The following is a 25,357-nucleotide window of genomic DNA, read 5'->3' on the forward strand; positions in this document are numbered from 1 at the left end:
GAAGGGTAGCAACCACGAATATGATATAAGAGGGTGAAACTACAACAGTGAACTTAAAAGCAACAAGAGGAATGGGGTGAACTGATTGGCTGTATTTCTATTACGACATGATTGATTATGAACTGATAATTCTCTGACGCTTGCGCCTTCACGATTAAAACGCGTTTCGACTTCAGAGTTGCATGTTATCTAGTATCGTCCTAATAAAATCGCACGCTAATTAACCGGAAACGCGCTTTTCGAATTTTTTGTCGCGTTTTCGGTCACCCTAAAGTAATTTAATTAGTGGTAACTGAAAGAATGTGTTTTTGAAAAATCATGTGTGCTTGTAACTATGTGTTAACCGAAGAATTTTTGTGTGTGAATTACAAAAAAATTAAATATGTGTCAGATTGTGTTAATTCTCTACATGTGTTGGAAACATAAATTAAAATTGGATTATAATCGATAACATGTCCAGCATAAAGAAAAGCTCAACGAGACGTTCGGAGTAAGTATTTACAGAAGTGAGCGATTTTCACCTTGTTGCTTCAGCGGACCGACTGTACTTTCAGGTCCTAAATTTTCCTCTCGTTTCGTTTCCATTCGTAACTTCTCTGGACGCTTGTTCCACGAGTTAATGTCATTTTATGCAATGCCTTTGACATTGCCAATGGCACATTTTTATTGAAAAAATTAATCAATATCTAAATGAATATCTGGATAGTAGTCCTTCAGAAATCTGAAAAATTACGATTATGTATGTAGGTTTAAAAATACTTTAAGTATGCAATTAATAAATTGTCTATGCTAAGGCTAGTCAGGTACTTTCATTTTCATCCGAAGGATTATAGTCATTTTATTGTACGGATCTGACAAAATGTCTAATTACTAAATGAATTATTCCAACTGTTAACGACTGTAATTTTCTGTTATAATTACTCAAATTATAATCTTTTAATAGCAATTTTTTTTTAATTTTACTATTATTAATGACAAATGGAAAATTCATATTGTAATACAGTTAAACAGATTGTATTTCTTGTAGTTAAATAAGTTATATATGTTAAAACTTTACATAGTGTTTTTTTTTGCTTAGCATTTGTAATTATAGTAATTAGGGAATTTGGTGCAAATAAGCAATTTCTAAAAAACACAGCACATCGTACACAAATAATCACAAATAAAATTCTCAAAATAAACATTTCTGATATTATCTAGTCTCATTCATTTAGGACACAACAAAATTTAGGCAGTAAAAAAACCGAAACTTTTGCAAAGCATAGAAGTTTTATTTTATATTAAAAATTTTTATAATAATAATAACTACGCTAAAAAATAAAGAAAATCGTGCTTTAGTGTTATAATTTCTTTTTAAAAGCTATAATATTTCGAACTGAAATTATCTAAAGCTTCCTAACGTTTAAAATATAAAAAAAAATTCTCCAGAAGAAAAATATTTGAAATTACTAAAAGGAGAGTTATTAAAAACACTTTTTTTAATTTTTAATTATTATTAATCAAAAACCTTTTATATAAACCAGCTAATTAATATTATAAATTAGTATATTAAAACACCGAGTTTCATAAGGCAAATTTTAAGGCACAAATTCAAGTTTATAAAACAAGCGGCTAAACTGCGAGCTTTTTAATGGACGAGTGCCTTAATGGCCTTATGACAGAGTTATTTTCGATATTTCCGCATTCGTTTTCAGTGGGAAATTTTATACGACTTCCACTTTCAAATATTTATTATCATTGGCATCAACTGAAAGAGTTCCTTAACAAAGAATGTTAAATAAAATCCAAATAATTAACATAACACTAAAAAAAATTGAAAATATTTTTTGCTAAATTTTCGAGGGTTTATAGTTTTGAATTTTTGTGAAAAAACAAAATTTTAAAATATGTAATTCCAAATAAGGCTATGTCATTTTCTAGTACTCTCCTCAAAAATGACAAAAAACCAAAAGTAGGCTTTTTTTTTAGATCAAATACCTACTCGGAAAAATCTTTCAAATATCCTTGTTTTAATGATCCAAAAAGAAAAAAATGACATCTCCATCCATCGAGCCAGCAGTTTTAATATTTCTTAAGTCTAAACAAATCAGTTAACATTCTTTTGCAACACTCTTTAAAAACCAATAAAAATGGTAATCATTACATTAGATACTCACTACACTTCCTCCTTCATTTTAATAATTCGACATTTTTCTCAGTTTGATTTTCCTAATAATAACGGAACTTTATAGAAAGTTGTCGTGATGTCAATGACAGTGGAGGTAGTGTAACATTTTTGCGCAGAAATGTTAGATATTTCAAGGTTAAACGTACTGATTTAACGGTAGTAACACTTTTATATTATGCACAATAATTAAGGTGTGGTTACTTTGTTATTATTCAGTAAATTACGTAATTATAGTGGTATTATTATACATTACGTCAAGATAATCACTTTCTTTGCAAATAATTGCATCAATGAAATCAATTGTAGTCGCTTCAAAATCAATGAATTAAGAAACAAATTACAACAATGGTAACTAAAGTAGTAGAAGAGTAAAATATTAAAGTCAATAATAGATATTTATAAAGGCCTCAACATTTGAATTTTTTCTTTTTAGTGATACTATGGACGATGATTCCGACGATAAGGATTCAAAACGGTAGTTTGACACCCCCACATTCCAACATTCATAATTGTTTTAATTCCACAGGAAATCTCGAAATTTAAGTGAAAAAAAACGAAGGGACCAATTTAATATGTTAATTAATGAATTAAGTTCAATGGTTGCGACCGGCAGCAGAAAGATGGACAAGTCAACAGTTTTAAAATCAACAATTTCTTTTTTAAAAAATCATAATGGTAAGATAATAAGTAATAAATAAAATATCAAACAAGCAAACTGTGCTCTTGTTCTTGTGTAGTAAAATCGACACCTTCGTGGTAAATTACGATCATTATCTCGTTACTTTCAGAAATAACAGTAAGATCTCGTGTCAATGAAATTCAAGAAGACTGGAAACCAACTTTTCTCACGAACGAAGAATTTACTCATTTAGTATTAGAAGCCGTTGATGGCTTTATTATGATATTTTCTGCGTCCGGACAAATCTATTACGCTTCTGAAAGTATTACCTCGCTTTTGGGACATTTACCGGTATTTTGCATATAGTTTTGGGCAATCCAAACACTATTTAAATTTCAGAATGAAGTTCTCAACACGACAATATATGAAATGGCAAGTGAAGATGAGCAGAGTTATCTTTACAATATTCTAATCACTCCGTCCGAGGAACAGGGTCAAGTCTCATTTTCCTGTCATCTGAAGCGAGGAGATTCAGACTTAAAACAGAGTCCTTCTTCTTTCGAGTTGGTTAATTTTATAGGATATTTTAGTAAGTCGGGAATTTATGTATAAGTTCACGTGAATATGAATTATGTAATGCACGTGATCGTGACTTAACATAACGAGCAAGGCTACAAGTTACAAGAAACTTGGTTTACTTATATGGAAATGGTAAATAACTGTAATTATAACTTTTTTAATTTCCAGGATCTGATGAAGATATGGTGCAAAGTGAAAATCGGTATAGTGGATACTCAGGAGAAGCAGACACAAGGTTTGCGCTAAAATCTTTTTTTGTGTCAAATCATTTTTAAATTTTCAGATTAGTGTTTGTTGGAACTGGCAAAATTGAAATGCCTCGCCTAATTAAAGAAATGCCATTAGTCGATTGTAGTAAAAGCGAATTTACCTCAAGACACAGTTTAGAATGGAAGTTTTTATTTCTAGACCACAGAGCTCCCCCTATTATAGGTTACTTGCCATTTGAGCTCTTAGGTACTTCAGGATACGATTATTATCACATTGACGATTTAGACGAAATAATATCTGGTCATAAAGCGTTAATGCAAAAAGGAGAAGGGACCTCTTGTTTCTACAGATTTCTTACTAAAGGACAGCAATGGATTTGGTTACAGACCAGATATTATATAACGTACCATCAATGGAACTCAAAACCCGAATTTATCGTTTGTACCAACAGAGTTGTAAGGTATTTAAATCAAATTTGAAACAACAGTTAAGCGTTTTAATCGAGTTTCTTCAGTTACATAGATGTTAAGCAAAATCGTAAAGATGATGGTCAAGTCATTATTTCTGGTCCATCGCCAGTTTTGGGTAATGGAGGATCTTCAGCTAATTGGTCTACGAGTAACAACAATAAAAGCTTAATCCGTCCTGGAACTGCATCTGAGTGTACTTCTATTTCGGCAGATTCGCAAACGTCGAGGCAATCTGCAATGACACAGTATTCGATGGTACGTAAAACAGGAAAATAATAATATCTTTATTTACTTAGATACGTTAGATTGGAAAAAAAATAGACATTTAAAAGTCCTTGTTATGGGGTAATAAAATAAATACCTACTTATAAAAAAATATAAAAAAGTAAATAGACATTTAAAAGTCCTTGTTATGGGATAATAAAATAGATACTTCTAAAGTCCTGGTTAAACGGTAATTCACTTGTTCGAGAAAGTAAAATGGCAGATTTAACATAATACTTTATAAACTGGAACGTACGCACATTCAAGGTTGAGGGTGGTGTGAAGGCAAGACATTAGAATAATATCTTAACGTTTATCTTCAAACACATTCTGTTATTTATTGCGGTAATAATTTCTTTGTTTCAATGCACATATGATTGTTTATTGTTTTTTAAATAGGCATAAGAAAAACTTTCTGGTTCTAAACCATGAGAAAATTTTTTTTTTTAATAAAGTGATTTAACTTGATTTTTTCAGAAATCAAAGTCCAGCTACGTTAAACTAACGCCTCAGATAATCCAACCCCAGCAGCCCCAGCCGCAGATCCAGCCTATTCAACCAACGTATTCGCAACCTGCACCACAAGCTCAACAATTTTTAGAACCACCGCAGTATGTAACTGCCATTCCCATGCAACCAATGGTCTCAGGATTTTCCCCGACTGGTGTGTTATCTCCTATACAAGTAAATCTTTAATTTATTAACAACAGACAAATGCAAGTATTGTATTTCAGACTTTGGATAATGTCCTTTTGGCACCAAGTCAAACACAGATTCAGTTAGATCTGCAGCGAAAGCATGCAGAACTTCAAGCCATTATAGGTCAACAGCAAGCTGAACTTAGAAGAGTGTCAGAGCAACTTTTGATGGCTAGATTAGGAATTTTACCGCAAGATCAAAACGTTCAAAATGTACGTAGCAAAAAAGGTAAAACTGTTTAACGTTTTTATTGTAGTGTACTTCACAAGTACCAATGTCTTACCAAGCTACGAGTTCTGGCGCTGTTAGTAGCACTACTACAACAGGAATTCAATCGAGTACTGTAGGTACTCCATCACTGATAGTACCTGTAAGCATATCTTTATCGTTACCTCAGCATCAGCCAAATATGTTGTACACTCTGTCGGATATAAGTGGGCAAACGAAATAAGATCTTTCAGTGAAGATTCATGATTTACTTATACCAAAGACATGTTTTGTGTCGAGTAAAGGACAGTTCGCTCAATTTGTGAAACCCTACCTTCATATGAAACCCTATCATGTACAATAAAAAGAACTGAAGAGTTTGTTTAACGCACAGGTTCATTTAACTTTTTATTAAATAGCAACAGATCAAATTTTAAATTTATTATACATGCATTTTAGAAAACTTTGGAATTGAATGGGCAAAAGTTATATAATATTTCAAAGAAATTGGATATGGAAATATTGTTGTGTTGTCTTAATATCAAATTAATACAAAACTGTTGATCTTGTAATTGTATCGTCTAATGACTGATGAAAACATGTTTGTAATTTTGTTAAAATAGGTACGATGTTACATCGGTCTAATATTGTAATATAATAGATTGTACATTTTATTTTTTAAGAGATTTTTGTAAATACATACAAATAGATTTTTTAAATGTGATATAAGCTCATATATTGTTGTGAATTAAATCAATGTAAAGTTATGTATATGATATTTATTTATGTATCTAACGTTTTTTAAAATAAAATGTAAATAAACATTAAATGTTGAAGTAAAGCTATTTGAGGTTGTCTAATTTACAAATTCGGATTTCTTGCAGTCTTAAGCAAAGTATGATTTAACTTAAGTAGTCCTATAACTTATATAAATTACTTAAAGTAGATATGTACAATGATGACAGAAGAGTTAAATTATAACTTCTTCAGAGAGTCTACAAGAATAGCTATTTCACTGCTGATATTGGTAACCAAACTTTGAATCTGTGGCTTTGTATCCAGGACTTGTATACTTTGGGTGTATGGATTATACCTGACACCAAACGCCCTTGGAATCGTAGCGGCATATTTACTACAACAAAAGAGTCAGATTAAATTATCAACTTTTTGAATTACGTACATCATTTTTTCTTTGGCATCTTCAAAACTCTCGGCGACATAATAAACAGGCTGATACTCAGTAATAGGATATTTCTGCACCGCTGTTTTCGGAGGATCGAAAGGCCTAATTTCGGCTTTATTCTCCAAAGCATATTGCAGTTCACCATAAGACGATAAAAGTCCAGCTCCATAAGCTTTGACCTCATTTCCTTCACGACACAGACCGTACTCCACCGTAAACCAAAAGCACTGCAACGTTTTTTTTAGTTTAGAGAAAATTAAGTTTTAAACGTACTGTTGCTAGTTTTTCGATATAGTCGTCTGGTGCACCCAAAGAAGCCAATCCAATTTCTTGTGAAAATTGTGCAAAAGCCGGATCGGCAAACAGAGGAGCATGACCCAAAAGTTCGTGGCACACATCCGGTTCCGGTGTGTAAAAAGGTTTACTCGGATGCCGGATGTATTGTGTGGAATGGAAGACTCTGAAGGCCAAACCGGCTAAGAAATCTCTGGATGAAAGAAGGCCAGCCACCGGTCGTAACGTAAAACCGGTGCAGTCTGAAAAATATTTACCAATTTTTGTTATTCTAATTGCGAAAAACACGTTGGTTACAAGGTCGTGACAAATTACCTTTTAAGAAGTTGGAGACATCTTCAAGTTGCGGAATGTTGTCTTTTCTGTACCCGCAATTTTGAATGAGAAGAGGAAAAACGTGGTTATGCTCTTTGCAAGCATGTGTCGGATATAAAGTAGTCAACTGAGTAAAAACTTTCCCCCAAGTTTCTACTTCCTCCTCGGTATATTCAACATGAGGGAGCTTTTCGCCATGCTTATAATTGTAGGCAATATCCGCAAAATATTTCCGACGAGCACGGTAAATCGGATCAGTGAATCCTGGATGGTCCGAATCAAGTTCTGCCCCATACGAAAGAATTTGATTGGCAAATCGATCTAAATCGCGGATACGTCCTGGGAACCAGGGAACGCTGTCTTTATTATCCTTGTAGTCTCTCGAAATGATGTTAAAATATTCGCTTTTTTCTTTGATTTCGACAATAGCAGCATGGAGATCACCAGAAGGTGCACATTCCACCATAAACTCGTAGTTATTAAGATTTCGAGTAGATGGACGAGATTCTATATGTAGAAGGTTGACTCGATGTTGTCCAAAGATGTTGAGGCACTTTGCTAAAGCACCTACTTCTTCGGCGAGGGGGGCAAAAACGATGCATGTGCTTTTGGCGGAATCTCGGCCGATTTTGATGTAGTTGCCTCCTGGCATTAACTTGGGCTGTAGGAAGAAACGACTTTTTATTACAGAATGAATTAGAACTAAATTACTTACATCAACAAGCATTTTGCAAATTTGTTAGTTAAATCAGTACACTCTCACTCAAAGATCAAACTGATTAAATATTAAACAAGTCAGTTATTTGTTTTATACAATCCTTGCAGATTTTTTTCTTGATAATTACGGAGTAATTTTCTTTCTTAATTGTAATTTCTATCGAAACTTGCATCAGACGGAAATTCTAAGTAACAACAAATTTCCAGACTATTTCAGAAGTTTAATTTTATTCGGAAATAATAAATCAGTTATATTTAGAAATATAATTTCGTTTAATAATGTTGACTAAAAAAAAAACTTGTTAGTAAAAATAAAAAGAAAAATAACAAAAGATTGGGAACAAGAAGAGGTTTCTGCCGTGTTATTTGCCTGAAGCAAGGTTAGAAAACATTCCTGCAAAGGCAACAGCCGATTCATGAATCGTTGCGTGCTAATCTTGAATTGTAAAAATTAATTAGTTTTCATTTGTAGCTGTTAATTACTAAGTACGTAGTATTCTCAGACAAAATTACAATTGATTAATAATTACAAGTAAAATTACGTTCAAATAATTATTAATTGCATTAACAATGAAATTATTACAGGAAACAGAAATTACTTTAGTTTATTTTCACGATTATGCAAACTTTAGGCATTGACCGCTTGAAAAAAATTATGCAGATTGTGCAAGTGAATGTACCACGGAAATCAACTAAAAATACATATTACTTCCATATTATATTTTATAAATTATAATCTGTTTCATATGATAAAATATGATATTGCCTTATCTATTACCAAAAAAAGAAGAGACAAAAGTTCAGTTAAATTTCATCATTTTAATTTTTATGTAAGTTGTAAACAGATAATAAGATAATACACAATTGTTGTTTCAAGTTTTAAGAACAAAAATGCGATGTTATTTATTTAAGAATAATTTATATTTAAACAAAAATGCGTTATACCTGTGGCAAGGAAATTACCTTTTGAGCCAATTAGCAGTTTTAACTTTCACAAGTTCGTGTATAAGTTCAATCGTAATTATTAAAAATAAAATTTTATCGAATTCAGTACTAAAAGTTAAAAAAAGAGCACTTACAACATTCGGAGGACTCCCCTGGGGCACATCATTTGAACTCTTGCTTCGTCCCATAGATATGTCAGTGGGTTGCGAGATCATTTTGTAAATCTTAAAATTTTCGGTACGAAAGTGATTGCTTTGAAGTTGTTAACAGACTGAGCAACTGCTTGAAAACAAGAACTATTTAACAACTACTGACTTGTTCCAGTAAGTGACCCTTAGGCTGCTTATCAGTGTATCTCTGAAGTTTGCTGTTTTGGAATCTTATGAAATATTTTCAAAATTCACGTAATTCTTTCTGATTTCCACAGAGTTTCATCATCAATCATCAGAAGAACAACTTCAAAACAACGATAATAATTATTATGTTTGTAAACTTTTATTTTTATGTAGAAATTGTTATATTATAATAGGAGATAATTATTACTTTACAATACTAATTGTGGGTTATTTGGGTTTTTGTTATGTTTTAATTCGCAGCTAATGCTTGGTGATATAACTTGAAGAAAAGGTATTGATTTTGTATTATTTTCAGTTGACATTTAACAAAAATAATTATATTCACTATAATCGTCTTTATTGGATTAATAGATAGATACCTCTGTTGTTTTATTAGTTAAAGAAATCCTTTCAAATCACTTTATCTTTGACCAAGCTCTTTTCTCCTTGCTTTTTAAAAATTGCACAAACAAGTTGTTATTTTCAATAAAACCGAGCAAAAAATTGCAAGACCTTTTCATTAAAAGTTCCTTGACGTTTTATTTATTACTGAAATGTTTTCAATATTTTAAGAATGAATGTTAATTTTGCAATAGTATTAAACTTGACCCGTGAAATTTTCTGGATTATACGGATAATAAACTGATAAAGATTACTAATTATTGCCGACAGAGACTCATGGTAAAACTGCAAATCATTCTGATTCTGAATTATTCTGTGTAGACTTGTATGTTAATTTAATAATTAATTAGAGTTTTTATTAATAAAATTTAATTTCGTAATATGGATATTTTGTTTTGATTCTGCGATATCACCTAGTGATGAATGTTCTTAATTAATGTTCAGTTTAATTGCTAAAATACACTTGTATTGAGGCAAGCAGACTCATCATTTTTTATTTTTTTAGTAAAGTCGACGCAAAAGCTTCTGAACGCGACAAGATTATCGCATCGATTAAAAGGGGGTCAAATTAATATCTTTAACACAATTTTACTTAAATTTGACAAAATGACGATTTTTTTCTGCTCTTAAACACGAATCAAATTTGTCGAAAAGAAAAGTCACTTTTATGTAAAAGTAAAGAATATGAGTAAAACAAATTAATAGTAATAATTATGATTACTTATTATTGTTCAGTAATCTAATTTTCTAAAAGTAATAATTGTTATGACATGGCGTTCTGAATTAGATTTTAAAATTGATATCTACATTTATATTTAGATGTCTAGAAGAGCGCATTTAACAAAAAATCGTTCATTTCCAGGCATGATTCATTTTCCTGCAGATATTTCATTTTCATCCTGAACATAATTTAATTACTTTTCCGCTGTGTGAGCATCTCTTCTGATAATAATGTGCTTTTCGCTCAGTTTACATTACAAGCATTCAGTTGACGAATTCACTTTGCATTACATGCATGAATAAATATCGAAGATCAGTTGTTATTTGAGTTAAGAGTCATGTACTTACAAATTGTATGTCTAATTTTTTTTTGTTTAAATGGTAAGTTTTGTTACAAAGCCATATATGTATTAAGTATAGCTAATATTTAAAATAATTGTTTTTAGATTTATCTGAAATGTGCTAAAAAATAGTTATAAAAACTTTACTCTTTTATTATTAAAAATTTTAAAATTACTACAATTAATTGCTAAAACAATTTGAAGAACAATTTGACTAGGTATAATAATACTCATAACATTTTATAATAAAGCACAGCTGCGTTCGCCTCAGTTACTTAACATTTGACATCAGTGATTAAACTGGTAGTTTTATATTGTATTTTTAGTATTCAGTTCGGATATTACGCATTTATTAAATTACAAGTTCAACGGCACTATTGCTTATATGTGCTAAAATTTTTATAAAAGTACGTTTTTTTTTTAGATATAGTAACAGCGAAAAACATAACGGAATTACAAAACTATGATTTTAAAGATAAACGAGTGATTCGACCGATATCGGCGGACAAAATGTTTGAAAATGAGGTGAATCATTTATTTATGCAACCAATTAACAAAAATTCCACATCTTTAACTTCTTTAAAAAACAAACGAAGAAACAGAAAGAAAAAACGAAGGAAAATTAAAACGGAGACAGTGGAGCACAGAAATAACTCTAGTGTGCTGGTTGACTCATCACCATCAATGGAAAGTAAAAAGAAAATCTATAAAAAAAGAAAGAGAAAGCATCAGAGCCACACTCTAAAAACGAATAAAACTGAAATGGTTGAGAGACTTAACAACTACAGTTTAATTCACGACCCAAAATCAAATTTGAAAATTTTAAATTCGCTCAATTCGACGATGTCCAAAAAGCGAAAACGATGTAGTGTTAACAATGGTGGTTGCGCCCAAATTTGTAAACTAAAAGGTAAAAAGAAATGCGCTTGTTTGAAAGGGTATGTTTTAACCAAGAATCGCAAAAAATGTGTCGGTAAGTAAAAAATCAAAGTTCTATGCTGATAACACAAATAATTTTCAGATTTGAACGAATGCCGAGTAAGAAATGGAGAATGCCAAGATCTCTGTCGCAACACTTTAGGTTCATATTTTTGTAATTGTCATTCGGGTTTTCGTCTTACTGACGATTTAAAGTCATGCCAAGATGTTAATGAGTGTCATCTTCGCAATGGCCACGGACCTTGTCAAGACACTTGTATAAACACACATGGATCTTACACTTGTGCTTGTTCCAATTTGAACGGGAGCAGATTAAGTATGGACAAACACTCTTGTGAAGATATTGATGAATGTAAAGAACTAAATCCTGGTTGTTCACATCTGTGTATAAATACAAGACATGGGGCTTATTGTAATTGTCCTGAAGGGATGGAACTGATGTCTGACTATAAAACGTGTCAAGGTATAACTGACTGAATTGGCTCGTACATACATTTCACAATTACTTTTAGATGTGGATGAATGCGAAGATACTTTAGTTAAATTGTTATGTCAGCGTGGATGCATTAATACTATCGGATCATACTACTGTGAAGAAGATTTTCAAAATGATTTTAGTTTGAAGAAGGTTCTTGCCTGTCCACCTTTGGATCTTCCACAACACGGATTTATAACGTGTCAACGAAACAACTCTTTTGAATCGTACACTAAAAATGGACGAAGAGTCATCAAAAATAGTCCTGGAACTAAATGTCTTCTTGAATGCCCTGTCGGATTCAGGCTATTGGGGGAAGGTCGATTTATTTGTGACATTAATGGAAAATGGATTACTAAGAAAAAGGGCACTTGCATCAGTAAGAAGAAACTGTTGGTTTTTAATTCAAAACTAATATTTTGAGTGTTTTAGTATCTCCATACCCAAAACTTCAATGTCCTCCTGATCAGTTACTATTTCTTAAGGAAAATCAGTTGAAGATTTTGGTTCAGTTTCCTGCACCTCGAACTAATATTAGATGGAAGATTGTAGAGTCTTATCCAACATGGGCTAAGGACTTAAAAGGTGAATTAGGAAAAGGTCATCATAATATTCAGTTTTCCGTAACCGATCCAGCCTCTAAACTGTCTTCTACTTGCTTTTTTAAGATTATAGTAAAGAAATAAAAATTGTATTGCTGCTCGCTTTACTTATTGTTACTTAAACAACTTTTTTCTTTGACATAATCGAAAAAGCAATCCTTCGCTGTCTTCCAGAAGCTTCTGCGGTGTCCCAATTTCAGCAATACCTCCATTATCCAAAACAAGGACTTTGTCACAATTCTGAATAGACTCCATCGTATGACTTATTGTTATTAGAGTAGACGAAGCAAAATTTTTATGAATCGCGTCCTGGATAAATCTTACATTTTCGGAATCTAAATCGGCGGTGGCTTCATCCAAAAGCACAATTTTGTTTTTGCAAGCCATGGCTCTCGCCACACAAAAAAGCTGTTTTTGCCCAGCACTATACGATGAACCTTTATCGATTACTTCTTCATCCAGATTCGTTACAACACTTCTTAAGTTGGTCGAATCAATGATTTTCCAGAGCTCTTCGTCGCTGCATTGTCTCTTTGCATCAATGTTGTCTCTGACACTTCCGGTGAAGATAATAGAGTCTTGAGGAATCACGGTAATGTTAGATCTCAGTTGATTTAAAGAAATAGTCATAATATCTACTCCATCAATGTAAATTTTTCCTTTTGTGTCGTAAAGTCTGCCCAAAGCCGAGAAAATTGACGATTTTCCGGCTCCAGTTCGACCAACGATCGCTAGTTTTTCTTTAGCTCGAACCAAAAAAGTCAAGTTTTTTAAAACGGGCTTGGTAGAGCACGGATATGTTAGAAAAACATTTTTAAAGCTTACTTCTCCATGACTAGGCCAATTTTGTCTTTCTATGCCTTGCTCGCTTTCAAGCGATGTGTCAGAGTACTCTAAAACTCTTTCAACAGATGTCATATAGTTTTCCAGTTCTGCCCATCGAAAAATCCCAAACTTGATATTCATTATCAAAAGGGAAACTTGAGACAACACGAAACCAATAGTACCTGGCGTCGTACATCCATCGTCAAAAATTAGAAATTTAATGAGGATCCCTGCTGTAAATAACACCGACAACAGCTCCAAAACAAATGTAAAAGCAAAAGTGCAAGTCTGAAAAGTATAAGACACGGAAATGAAATGATCCATGTGTTGGTCAAATTCAGAAATCAAAATGTTTTGCATGTTTGCAGCTCTGATGGTGGATATTCCATCAAGCGTTGAATTGATGTAACCAATGACTGGGCTTCTTGCTAAAGAACAAATTAGTTACATTGTTATTTGAAAGTTAAAAATCTCACTGGCGACACTTAATTGTTGCAAACTCCTTGAGGTTTTAAGATAAAACCACCGGGACAACATTAAGAAGATGACGATGACCACTGCAAGAATTAGAAAGATTCTGTTGACCATTGTTAGTAAAATTAATGTAGCAAGAATTTGCATGATTTCCTAAAATTTTAATATGAGAAATTGTTGTAATTAGTGTTAGCATACCGTGATAAACACAAGAGAAGACAATGGAATAAGTTCATCAATAACCGTGAAGTCTTTAGAAAACCTATTTACAATGCTTCCAATAAAATTCCTGTTAAAAAATCCCATAGAAGCGTCTAAAATATTTAACACTTTTTTATGAAGTTGTATAGATGCTTTGGTTGTAAAAAGGAATGACAAGACACCTCGGACGAGCAGTAGAACAACTAAAAGAGAGATGACGACAGTATATTTGAAGATTGTATTATCTCTTTTTTCTGCACTTTCGTTTAATTGCATTGTCTCATTCAAATAGATTTTAGATATTTGTTGCTCCAAGTCAACCCTTAAAAAATGTATTAAAACCCGTAGGCTTTACCGTAATTATTACCAGTTACGAAGAATCGTGTCATTGAAAGTCTTTGCGGTTTGGGAGGCAATAAGCGCCAATATCAACAAAAAAAGAGATATAAATCCACCACCGGATTTAATGTATCTTATATAGGTTATTCCTGTAACTTTTCCGGGTTTAATGTATTCATTGTAAATTTTTCTCTGGGGAAGTTTGTTGATTAATTTCGTTCTTTCATTGATATTGTCGTCTAGGAGGTTTTTATCATTTGAGTTGGTTTTTATAGTTTGATTCCAGATTTTATTTGACGGTAAGACGGATGGTTCTTCTACAAAGTAAAGAGGAAAATAAAAGCAATGTTAAATGTAACATACCAAAGAAACAATTAGAAGTGTAATACTATAATAATTCTATTTGCTTATTTTTAATTTTATTGCTATCTAAGATATAACTCTTTGTTTTATCGTTCAAAGCTACAAGAATTTAAATATTTATCACCAACCTTTTGTGAGATTTTTAACATGACCATTTTCTAAGTTCACAACTTTGTCTGCATACCCAAAATCTGCTTTGTTTCGACTGACTAAAATCACTAACTTCTTTCCTAAAAACTTGCAAATGCATTCCTCCAAGACAGTTGACCTGACAATGGCATCCAAAGAAGTTAAACAATCATCAAACAGATAAACGTCGCAATTTTTGTACACCGCTCTAGCCAAATTTATCCTAATACGTTGGCCTTTACTCAGATTTAAACCTCCATTCTCGACAATGGTAAAGTCGCCATTTTCAAATGTTTCAAAATCGTAATTTAGGGCACATACTCTTAAAACCTCGAGATATAGGTCTTTATTATATTTCTCTCCAAATAAAATGTTTTGTCGTATAGTGGAAGGAAACAACCATGGATCTTGTGATGCGTAAGAAATCGTTCGTTCTATTTCCAGATCGCCCAGAATATGCTTCAGAAGAGTGGTTTTACCAGAACTCGTTGGCCCTGTTATTATTACCAATGACTCGTTTTCCAATTCGAGGTTTAGAGTACCAAAAATGTTGTGGTTTTTTAAAGCGATTTCGATAATAGTATTTGGTGTTTTCAAAATTCTTTCAGGTACTTCTGGCAAATTAAACAGCTTATCCATTCGTTTTATACAAGCAAATAATTTTCCGAAAGAGTTTAATGCTATTGGAAAGCGCATAGTAACATTTTCTCGGATCAGTCGAAATGAAGTTACCATGAAAAAAACCATCTGAGCCGTGATTCTATTTCCTAATTTTGTGTAAGTTAGCAATAGAACGTATTGTGCTATGTACACACTCAAAAGACTCAGACTTATGATTAACGAATGAATAACTAATATGAAATATATCGGCCAAATTTCTTTCCTACGACAAAAATTAAGTACTACTCTCAAAGTTACGCATCTGTTATTAATTACTTTCGTGCCGCTGTTATTTTTTCTTTGAACAGTTTTTCCCAAGTCTAAAATTTTATAATTTTGATAGCAGCTACTGCTTCGTGCACTATTCTGTATCGTTTTTCCGTTCGCTCACACATTTTTTTTTCAAAAAAGCCAGTTTTAACAGCAGCATAAACTAAAATTGGTATCTTAAAACTCCTCTAAGTTATAACTGATTTTTACCTTGGAACGGAAGAGCAGCCCACACGACACCGATACCTGCTAAGGCCGGAGTTCCTATTTTTCTATACAACAAAATACAACCAAAACTTGTCGTTATAACACTGCTCCAAACATCATTACCATACATGAGAAAATTTTCAAAACTTTGAATATCTTTAGTGATCACCGTGACGATTTTTCCTACTTCAACATTGTCGATCTTTGTGTAATCAATTTTCAATATTTTTCTATAAATGAAAGAGAATAAAGCACCACGCATTCGAATTCCCAGTGATGCTATCCACAATTTGTTGTTGTTATCATAAATTGCGTTTATTAGTTTCACCAAAATTAGAGCTCCGGCAAAGAGATAAACATCTGATTTTGAAATTTCCGTTTGGTTTGGTACGAAGTAAGAGACAATTTTTGAGATGGCGTACGGCTGAAACAATCTGAAGAAAACGTGTTTTAACTGTAAATACTAAATATTTATGAACATACAGCAGAAAGGTGTTAACGAGAAATTTTGCAATGCCTAGGATGAGATAGTAAACACCATAAGAGTTCCACAGTAATCGTAAAACTGATCGATTTTTGTTTAGTTTAAACCGATTCCATTGCTTTATCAAATGCTTGAAAAGAATCTTGCATTGATACTTTAACGGGATTTCGTACAAATCATCATCTTTAACGCCGGTTGTCCATCCATGTTTAAACAACGGTAAAGTATATCTAAAACAATATCTATAAATTAAGGAATGTCTCCAAATAAGGTTTGAGCAAATACAAAAACAGCAAGGATGCAAGCACTGTAGATTTTTCTACAGGATGATCTTTACGTTTTTTCTTTTCTTCGTAGTTCATTTCGCTGCAGTAATTTTCACAACGTAGTTATTTAGCTTTTAAATGTAAAAATAAGGCCAGTATCGCATAAAAAACCGACAAGTAATTACTATTGATACGACAAAAGTTTTCGTGCCACAAACGATCGTTTAGAATTGATAAGAAAAAATGACGTTTTACATTTTTAATACTTCGCAAAACTTATAAATGTTGAATATTTTGTATTTGTCAACTCGATTTAACTGTTACGATAAATTAAGGCTGTTCTACCCCTCAACTAAAATTCGTGTTTTGAAAAATATGCAACCCAACATACTAACCATTTGACACATGCCAATCATCCATAAGGGTGAAAATCGTCTGTAAAATTAGCATATTTTCTACCGCAGTACAGCAATAAACCAGGCAGATAAGTTTGCCTTGGTTCAGAGTTTGTTTCATAGATTTTTCTTATTTCGAAATACGATGTCCCTCGAAATTAATTTAATGTATTGAAAAAATTATCATTAATGATAATAAATTAAAAAGAATAAAATAAAGATGTTTTCCCATCTTGTTATTTCTTTTGCTTCAATGTTTACGCTGTTATTAATAAAATCCATTGCAACAAATTTAAAAATCTGGCGCATGTGTGTTTTGAGCACTTCGAAATAAAACAAAATATTTCAGGTAAACTATTTCGGAAAACAAAATTAGTTTTAAAATCTGTGTAAATGTGCTTTGACAGGTAGAGAAATTAGAGTGAGGTTTGCGAAGAAACCATAGTCATTACCAGTTTTCAGGTAGAATCTTAAAAGCAAGAAAGCTAATCCATCGTTCTAGAAGAATTCTAAGTATTATATTAAATTGTCTTTAAAATGTGATTAACCGACACTTCACATGACAGAATCAAAAGAAACAAACCCAACTGAGGGTGAGTTTTTATTTGATCGCTCGATACATACAGGTGTCCGGAAAGTAGCGCACCACTGTGATACTGTATCATAATGCCATAGATCACCGGAAAAATGTTAAAAAAATCATGTCTCCAATTTTTCGAGTTTTGATGGATTAAAGAGGAAAAGTTGAATGCCAAAATTAACGATTTCTGTGCAGAAATTTTACGTTCAAAAGAATTTTTTACCTAAAGGACATTTTACGCAAAGGCATGGTGCAAAAAAAAAACAAAAAAACTTGTTAAAAATGCCAGAAAACTGTTTATAAGATTTTGTAATCAACAATCTCTATCAGTGTGGCATCGTTCACTTGAAACCATAGTTACATTACTCGTTCATGAACCGACCTGACTAACGCCAACAATACAACACCGACGTTCCTATGGCTTTGAATAAAGTTTTGCAGATAGAAATTGGTTTTTATGGCAGCGAAATAAAAATTATCTAGTCATTACCACAGCCCTCCGAGAGCTGACCGTACCCACAATAAATCATATTGTTCCGATATTCCACAGGGCCGGGATTGTTTACACGCTGAGAGGACTACCTGCGAGCTACGTTGTTATAGTAAGGGTTGGTGCTATCATTCAACAGATAAAAGTGAAACGGCAAAAATTTGTCACAATAAATTCTGCTACAGATTAATGACGACAATATTTAATATTTCTAAATGCATTATCAGATCATTAAGAACCAATAATAAATATAAGTAGGTAGTCTAAAGTAGCTACAGATCACATATCCAAAGATCAGACTGTATGAATGATCCAAAATTACAAAAAGTTACGTAGGTGAATTTTAAAATTTTGCGTTAATATTACGCTTTACTACACAATACGGACCTGGGCAAGACCAGCAGCATATTATTTATGACAGGGTAATATTTGCGGTATTGCTCCATTGTTGGCATACTTAACTGCGGCACAATGGGACCCTACCATAAAAACCAATTTCTATCTGCAAAACTTTACTAGAAATTTATATTATTGGGGGAACAGTTCAGCAATGTTTTCTTTTTCCTAATTTTCTTTTAGTCCTCCTGCAAAAATAGTCTGCACTTTTTTAAAAAAAATGTTGGTACTCTGCTGACCACCCAATTACCTCCTTTCAAGATGGTGTGCCACTTTACGGACACCTGTACATATACAGCCGCGGACAAAAAATCTTAGACGTCAATGTCATTTAATTGTCACATGGTGTAAAACCCCACTTAAAATATGCCACCTTACTTTTTTGTTCTGTCAATTTTGAGTTATAATTTTTTAATTTCAAAATTTTCAGTGTTTTCAATATTGCAAGGAACTGATTGTAGATCATACCGCTCTGTACCAAAGATAATATTCTAATTTTATTCGTTTCAGTCTTGATAATTCTTAATTGTCAACTTGTCAATACTTTGATGTTTTAAACGTCAGTAATGGCAATGACAATAAAGCACAGACTACACTCAAATTTTTGAAACGTCAGAAAAGTGACGTTTAAGATTTTGTGTCCGCGGGTGTATGTGTTGTTATTTATTTTTTTGTTTATTTATTTATTTTTTATTTTCATCGCTTTGGAAAATATGAGATTAATTCGCAACAAACTAACAAACAATAAAAATCTTGGGTCAAAAAAAATACTTAGCCTTACTACCACTATTTTTGCATCTCGAAAATTGAAATGTATCTTATATTCGAGTTGGAATTTATAGTCGATAAATCAATAAAGATCAAGTCTAACAGATGGAAAAAGCATAGCGATTACTGAATTACTTATTAGGTACATATTTTTGAAATCCAAAGGATAGACTTTGAGATCCAAAAGATAATTCAAAATTTGACGTCTCAAAACAAGAGTGCATCTCAATTATACGAAAGATAAGGTTTTTTTAACTCAGAAGTTGTTATTTTAAAAGTATTAAATATTTGTAAACACTGATTGCAAATAACATTAGCAAACCAGAATTTTACTTCTTAGAAATGTGTCAATCTGAAGGGGTAAACTAGGTAATTTAAAAAAAAAAGTGGGGTATTATAATTCTTCTTATTATAATTCATTTTCTTTATTTTTTTAATTGAGTGTAATTTAATTGATAATTACAATTTTCGTTCGTTGGTAATTGGGCCAGCTTTATGCCTGGCAAGTAAATTTAGTAATAATAGTCTTGATAAGAATGAGATTAAAATGTTAAGGGATTCATGAGCTTTAGCTCTCGGTAGTGAGTAGGTTTATATATCTGGTTGGGGTTCCAATGGTCAATCCCGACTCGGTCGAGCCGTAGTCGTCGAACCGTCATTAGGATTAGAGACCCCTGCTGTGAGGGGTTGTAAATCATTTGTATTTTGAAGTGTTGGTTGCCGACTTTTAGAAAATTGGGGACCATTTTTACATTACATTATATTTTTTTCTAAAAAAACTATTCATAATTGAAAAAAATCAAGGAGTTTCCCGGGTGTAGAATACAATTCTCTATTTATCAAGTCGTAGTTCAAGCAAAAATTCCTAAAACTGTGCCCGTAAAACGACATGGCGTTTTTTCAGTTTTTATTTTTTTTAAATAAATCTATTAAGAATTTTTGAAAATCACAGAGTTTCCCGTGTACATTTCGATATTGTCTACACGTAGAAAAAAAATGAAAACTCCAACTCTTAATTTGTGGCCCCAAAAAGTAATGGCGTTTTGCGCTATTTCCTATGCACTTCGGCCGGGGTAGGACATAGCCTTAAGGCTGTTCTACCCCTCAACTAAAATTCGTGTTTTGAAAAATATGCAACCCAACATACTAACCATTTGACACATGCCAATCATCCATAAGGGTGAAAATCGTCTGTAAAATTAGCATATTTTCTACCGCAGTAAAGCAATAAACCAGGCAGATAAGTTTGCCTTGGTTCAGAGTTTGTTTCATAGATTTTTCTTATTTCGAAATACGATGTCCCTCGAAATTAATTTAATGTATTGGAAAATTATCATTAATGATAATAAATTGAAATGAATAAAATAAAGATGTTTTCCCATCTTGTTATTTCTTTTGCTTCAATGTTTACGCTGTTATTAATAAAATCCATTGCAACAAATTTAAAAATCTGGCGCATGTGTGTTTTGAGCACTTTCAAATAAAACAAAATATTTCAGGTAAACTATTTTGGAAAACAAAATTAGTTTTAAAATCTGTGTAAATGTGCTTTGACAGATAGAGAAATTAGAGTGGGGTTTGCGAAGAAAGCATAGTCATTACCAGTTTTCAGGTAGAGTCCTAAAAGCAAGAAAGCTAATCCATCGTTCTAGAAGAATTCCAAGTATTATATTAAATTGTCTTTAAAATGTGATTAACCGACACTTCACATGACAGAATCAAAAAAAACAAACCCAACTGAGGGTGAGTTTTTATTTGATCTCTCGATCCATACAGGTGTCCGGAAAGTCGCGCACCACTGTAATACTGTATCATAATGCCATAGATCACCGGAAAAATGTTAAAAAAAATCATGTCTTCAATTTTTCGAGTTTTGATGGAGTAAAGAGGAAAAGTTTAATGCCAAAATTAACGATTTCTGTGCAGTAATTTTAGGTACCTAAAGGACATTTTACGCAAAGGCATGGTGCAAAAAAAAATTGAAAAAATCTTGTTAGAAATGCCAGAAAACTGTTTATAAAATTTTGTAATCAACAATCTCTATCAGTGTGACATTGTTCACATGAAACCATAATTTCATTACTCGTTCATGAACCGACCTGACTAACGCCAACAATACAACACCGACGTTACTATGGCTTTGAATACTAGAAATTTAAATTATTGGGGGAACAGTTCAGCAATGTTGCCATTTTCCTAATTTTCGTTTAGTCCTCCTGCAAAAATAGAGAGTGCACTTTTTTTTAAATTTTTTAGTATTCTGGCGGACCACCCAATTACCTCCTTTCAAGATGGTGTGCTACTTCCCGGACACCTGTACATTATACAGTCGCGGACAAAAAATCTTAGACGTCAATGTCATTTAATTGTCGCATGGTGTAAAACCCCACTTAAAACTTTGTACATCAATTTTGAGTTATAATTTTTTAATTTCAAAATTTTCAGGGTTTTCAATATTGCAAGGAACTGACTGTAGATCATACCGCTCTGTACTAAAGATAATATTCTAATTTTATTCGTTTCAGTCTTGATAATTCTTAATTGTCAACTTGTCAATACTTTGATGTTTTAAATGGCAATGACAGTAAAGCACAGATTACACTCAAATTTTTGAAACGTCAGAAAAATGACGTCTAAGATTTTGTGTCCGCGGCTGTATGTGTTGTTATTTATTTTTTATTTTCATCGCTTTGGAAAATATGAGATTAATTCGCAACAAACTAACAAACAATAAAAATCTTGGGTAAAAAAATACTTAGCCTTACTACCTTACTATTTTTGCATCTCGAAAATTGCATTGTATTTTATGTTCGAGTTCAAATTTATAGTCGATAAATCAATAAAGATCAAGTCTAACATTTGGAAAAAGCATAGCGATTACTGAATTACTTGTTAGGTACATATTTTTGAAATCCAAAGGATAGATTTTGAGATCCAATAGTTAATTCAAAATTTGACGTCTCAAAACAAAAGTGCATCTCAATTATACGAAAGATAAGGTCTTTTCTTTTAAAAATTTTTATTTTAAAAGTATTAAATATTTGTAAACACTGATTGCAAATAACATTAGCAAGCCAGAATTTTACTTCTTAGAAATGTGTCAATCCGAAGGGGTATACTTTTCCAAGTTGAGACTCGTTTTTATGAGGGTACGTCTTTGTGAAAAAGTTAAATGGCTCTACAATGCAGACCATAAATTGTGGTTGCAACTCATCACTAGGGTTCGACCAGGACCGCACCGGACACAACAGTGCTTTTGGTGCCAACTCTGTTCGTAATAGTAAACCATACATACCTATCATAAGCCAATTCGATCAAAACTTTTTTTCTCATGATTTAAATGCTGTTGATGTGTCTAATGATAATTTGATAAAAGTTTGCTAATTAGCGTAATGATGCTGTACATTGGATAAGGATAAAATTAGTTTTAAATTAGATTAAACTGTTTAATCATCGCTCTGATAATGGTAGGATTGCTATCAAAACAGGCGTCAACATTTTTTGCGAAATTTGGTGTTTGGAAATATGTAAATTGTATTTTTGATAAAACAATTTTTGTCAACACCAAGATTTGATCCAACAATTTTCTGTATCTGAAACTATACTATTACAAGAGTTAGTTTATCTCAATTTCTGTAGCCAAGCACAAGAGCAACATTTGGTGAAAAATTTGGAAAAAAAGATCTTGTACAGATGATAATTGAATGACGTCTGCCAGGTACAAAAGTTTGCTTAAACTCTATTCAAATAGTTTTAGAAAAACTGTCTCCTCTCGTCTTGTTGGAAAATTTAGAGATAATTCCATAATACCCTCAATCCGTTGGTAAATCCTAATAAGGGCAGGTTTTAAGGGTTAATCAGGTAGTCTTAAGCAGTAAGGTGTTCAGTTGCGTTCTGTTTGTTTGTTTGTTTTTCTGGTTGTGATTTTACTAAAACAGTCTTTTTCAAGACTCCTTTAACACCCTTTCAAGTTTGGTTGAGTAAGTAATTATGTTCTAATATATATTCGTTACTCAATCATTTTGTTTTAACAGATTTCAAAGAATCTTTCATCAGATGCTAAAGAAATCATTATTATGATTCCGATTAATTGTTTGTTTTGTTTTTTTTTTTCATATACAAATTATACCAATCAGGGATTTATTTTATTTACTAAATTTTAAAATGAAAGGAGAAAAGAAAAAAAAAATTGCGGCCCGGTCCTGGTTTGAGACCTCTCGGACTACCTAAGAACTAATTTATGACAGGGTTTTTTACAACCTCGAAACCACTGCTAATGTTTGCGGTAATCGTTATTGCAGGGCCATAATAACGAGTCTCAACTTGGAAAAGTATAAACTAGGTTATTTAAAAAAAGAGGGGTATTATAATTCATTTTCTTTATTATTAATTGCGTGTAATTTAATTGATAATTACAATTTTCGTTCGTTGGTAATTGGGCCAACTTTATGCCTGGCAAGAAAATTTAGTAATAATATTCTTGATAAGAATGAGATTAAAATGTTATGGTATTCATGAGCTTTAGCTCTCGGTAGTGAGTAGGTATCTGGTTGGGGTTCCAATGGTCAATCCCGACTCGGTCGAGCCGTAGTCGTCGAACCGTCATTAGGATTAGAGACCCCTGCTGTGAGGGGTTGTAAATCATTTGTATTTTGAAGTGTTGGTTGCCGACTTTTAGAAAATTGGGAATCATTTTTACATTACATTTTATTTTTTTCTAAAAAAACTATTCATAATTGAAAAAAATCAAGGAGTTTCCCGGGTGTAGAATACAATTCTCTATCTATCAAGTCGTAGTTCAAGCAAAAATTCCTAAAACTGTGCCCGTAAAACGACATGGCGTTTTTTCAGTTTTTATTTTTTTTAAATAAATCTATTAAGAATTTTTGAAAATCGCAGAGTTTCCCGTGTACATTTCGATATTGTCTACACGTACAAAAAAAATCAAAACTCCAACTCTTAATTTGTGGCCGTAAAAAGTAATGGCGTTTTGCGCTATTTCCTATGCACTTCGGCCGGGGTAGGACAGAGCCTTAAGGGTCTACGCTACGCATATACCCGTATATGGCTTACGATTTTTCGTTTTTGAAGCGCATTTTGGACTTTGAAAAATCGCTCGACCTCTGTATGTATGCGTCTCAGGTAGAGCTATGGAGGTGACATCTTCGAATTTTGAAAAAGTGAAAAATTTGACTTTAATTAATTAAAAACTGAAATTCCCATTTTTCGTTTTTAAGGAATATGAAGCAACCTACGAAGTTAAAAAAAATACCAACATGTGGAGAATTAAAACCTCTATGGAGGTGACATTTTTGTTTTTGTCATTATGCTATAATTTTGAAGTTATTAATAAAAAAACAAATCAAAAATAGGCAACCAACAGTACAACTAACGCAAATTATCTTATGCAAATCTCATGATTTACGACCGCTCACTAGGGGGTCACTGACGTTCCGCCCAATTGTAATAAACTGCTATCGGGTAAAAGCAGGTAAAGACCCAACTGGTCGCTCTCGGCAACAAATATCGAAGGTACTTGTAGCTAGTGTATTGAGAAATAATATTTTATTATCTCTGATACAGGGTCCGGCAACATTTGTGGTCACCCCCAAAATTGTCTTAGAGATAAAATTTTAAAAATTTACATACTCTAATGGATAATCGAAGAAGCTCTAGAAGATGACGCAAAAACTTGTTCTTTATCACCGATAGTTTTGGCGTCGCGACGCCTTAAAAGTGTAATTTTTATCTATTTGTGAGGGTTTTTGGAACCATTCAATATATATATATATATTTTAATATAAATGTGTTAAAAATATTTAAGTAATTAAGGCAGTAAACCTTCATATTAATCCTGACATTGTAAATAATTCTTTAGCGATGGTAGGGAGCAAAGGTATCTTCAACTGCGACAACGCAATTTTACGCCACTGATTTAAAATCGGGCCCTAAGTTCTTATTTTTCAATGTAAATAATTAACTATTTCTATTTAGTGTCCAAAAGGTGCAACAATCAACGTTAATCAA

The 25,357-nt window shown here is 32.4% G+C and overlaps 4 protein-coding genes across 7 annotated transcripts; 2 read left to right on the forward strand and 2 right to left on the reverse strand.

The window, feature by feature from the left end:
- The first annotated feature begins 169 nt into the window (after nt 1-169).
- On the forward strand, nt 170-5,833 carry Clk (circadian locomoter output cycles kaput protein Clock). 2 transcript variants are annotated; one of them, XM_088029701.1, is made up of 11 exons: nt 170-490; nt 2,601-2,642; nt 2,694-2,842; nt 2,956-3,137; nt 3,186-3,375; nt 3,534-3,600; nt 3,649-4,035; nt 4,090-4,300; nt 4,787-4,993; nt 5,044-5,220; nt 5,265-5,833. In XM_088029701.1, exons 1-11 carry the CDS (start codon nt 453-455, stop codon nt 5,457-5,459), a joined length of 1,845 nt encoding a protein of 614 aa, XP_087885827.1. In that variant the 5' UTR covers nt 170-452; the 3' UTR covers nt 5,460-5,833. The 2 variants fall into 2 exon arrangements, with proteins under 2 accessions (XP_087885827.1, XP_087885829.1); XM_088029703.1 differs by lacking the exon at nt 170-490 and adding an exon at nt 2,449-2,515.
- Nucleotides 5,834-5,979: 146 nt separating this feature from the next.
- On the reverse strand, nt 5,980-8,962 carry Hn (phenylalanine hydroxylase). The gene is made up of 5 exons (XM_088029704.1): nt 8,804-8,962; nt 7,008-7,668; nt 6,672-6,934; nt 6,396-6,625; nt 5,980-6,347 (listed from the first exon to the last, which is right to left on the reverse strand). The coding sequence occupies exons 1-5, from the start codon at nt 8,882-8,884 to the stop codon at nt 6,191-6,193; spliced, it is 1,392 nt and encodes a 463-aa protein (XP_087885830.1). The 5' UTR covers nt 8,885-8,962; the 3' UTR covers nt 5,980-6,190.
- Nucleotides 8,963-9,278: 316 nt separating this feature from the next.
- LOC148179184 (uncharacterized) lies at nt 9,279-12,604 on the forward strand. 3 transcript variants are annotated; one of them, XM_088030769.1, is made up of 5 exons: nt 9,279-9,296; nt 10,892-11,440; nt 11,489-11,869; nt 11,919-12,260; nt 12,314-12,603. In XM_088030769.1, exons 2-5 carry the CDS (start codon nt 10,978-10,980, stop codon nt 12,565-12,567), a joined length of 1,440 nt encoding a protein of 479 aa, XP_087886895.1. In that variant the 5' UTR covers nt 9,279-9,296; nt 10,892-10,977; the 3' UTR covers nt 12,568-12,603. The 3 variants fall into 3 exon arrangements, with proteins under 3 accessions (XP_087886895.1, XP_087886892.1, XP_087886893.1); XM_088030766.1 differs by lacking the exon at nt 9,279-9,296 and adding an exon at nt 10,395-10,507 and having other exon boundaries at nt 12,314-12,604; XM_088030767.1 differs by lacking the exon at nt 9,279-9,296 and adding an exon at nt 10,395-10,507 and having other exon boundaries at nt 10,892-11,377; nt 12,314-12,604.
- On the reverse strand, nt 12,571-16,820 carry LOC148179185 (putative multidrug resistance-associated protein lethal(2)03659). Its single transcript, XM_088030765.1, has 9 exons — nt 16,721-16,820; nt 16,435-16,665; nt 15,955-16,385; nt 15,751-15,907; nt 14,814-15,697; nt 14,351-14,639; nt 13,981-14,305; nt 13,785-13,935; nt 12,571-13,736 (listed from the first exon to the last, which is right to left on the reverse strand). Exons 5-9 carry the CDS (start codon nt 15,559-15,561, stop codon nt 12,598-12,600), a joined length of 2,652 nt encoding a protein of 883 aa, XP_087886891.1. The 5' UTR covers nt 15,562-15,697; nt 15,751-15,907; nt 15,955-16,385; nt 16,435-16,665; nt 16,721-16,820; the 3' UTR covers nt 12,571-12,597.
- Between the last annotated feature and the right edge of the window lie 8,537 nt (nt 16,821-25,357).

Source organism: Gnatocerus cornutus, chromosome 2, assembly GCF_029298725.1.
Source record: "Gnatocerus cornutus isolate USDA-ARS CGAHR chromosome 2, icGnaCorn1.1, whole genome shotgun sequence".
Classification (NCBI taxonomy): domain Eukaryota; kingdom Metazoa; phylum Arthropoda; class Insecta; order Coleoptera; family Tenebrionidae; genus Gnatocerus; species Gnatocerus cornutus.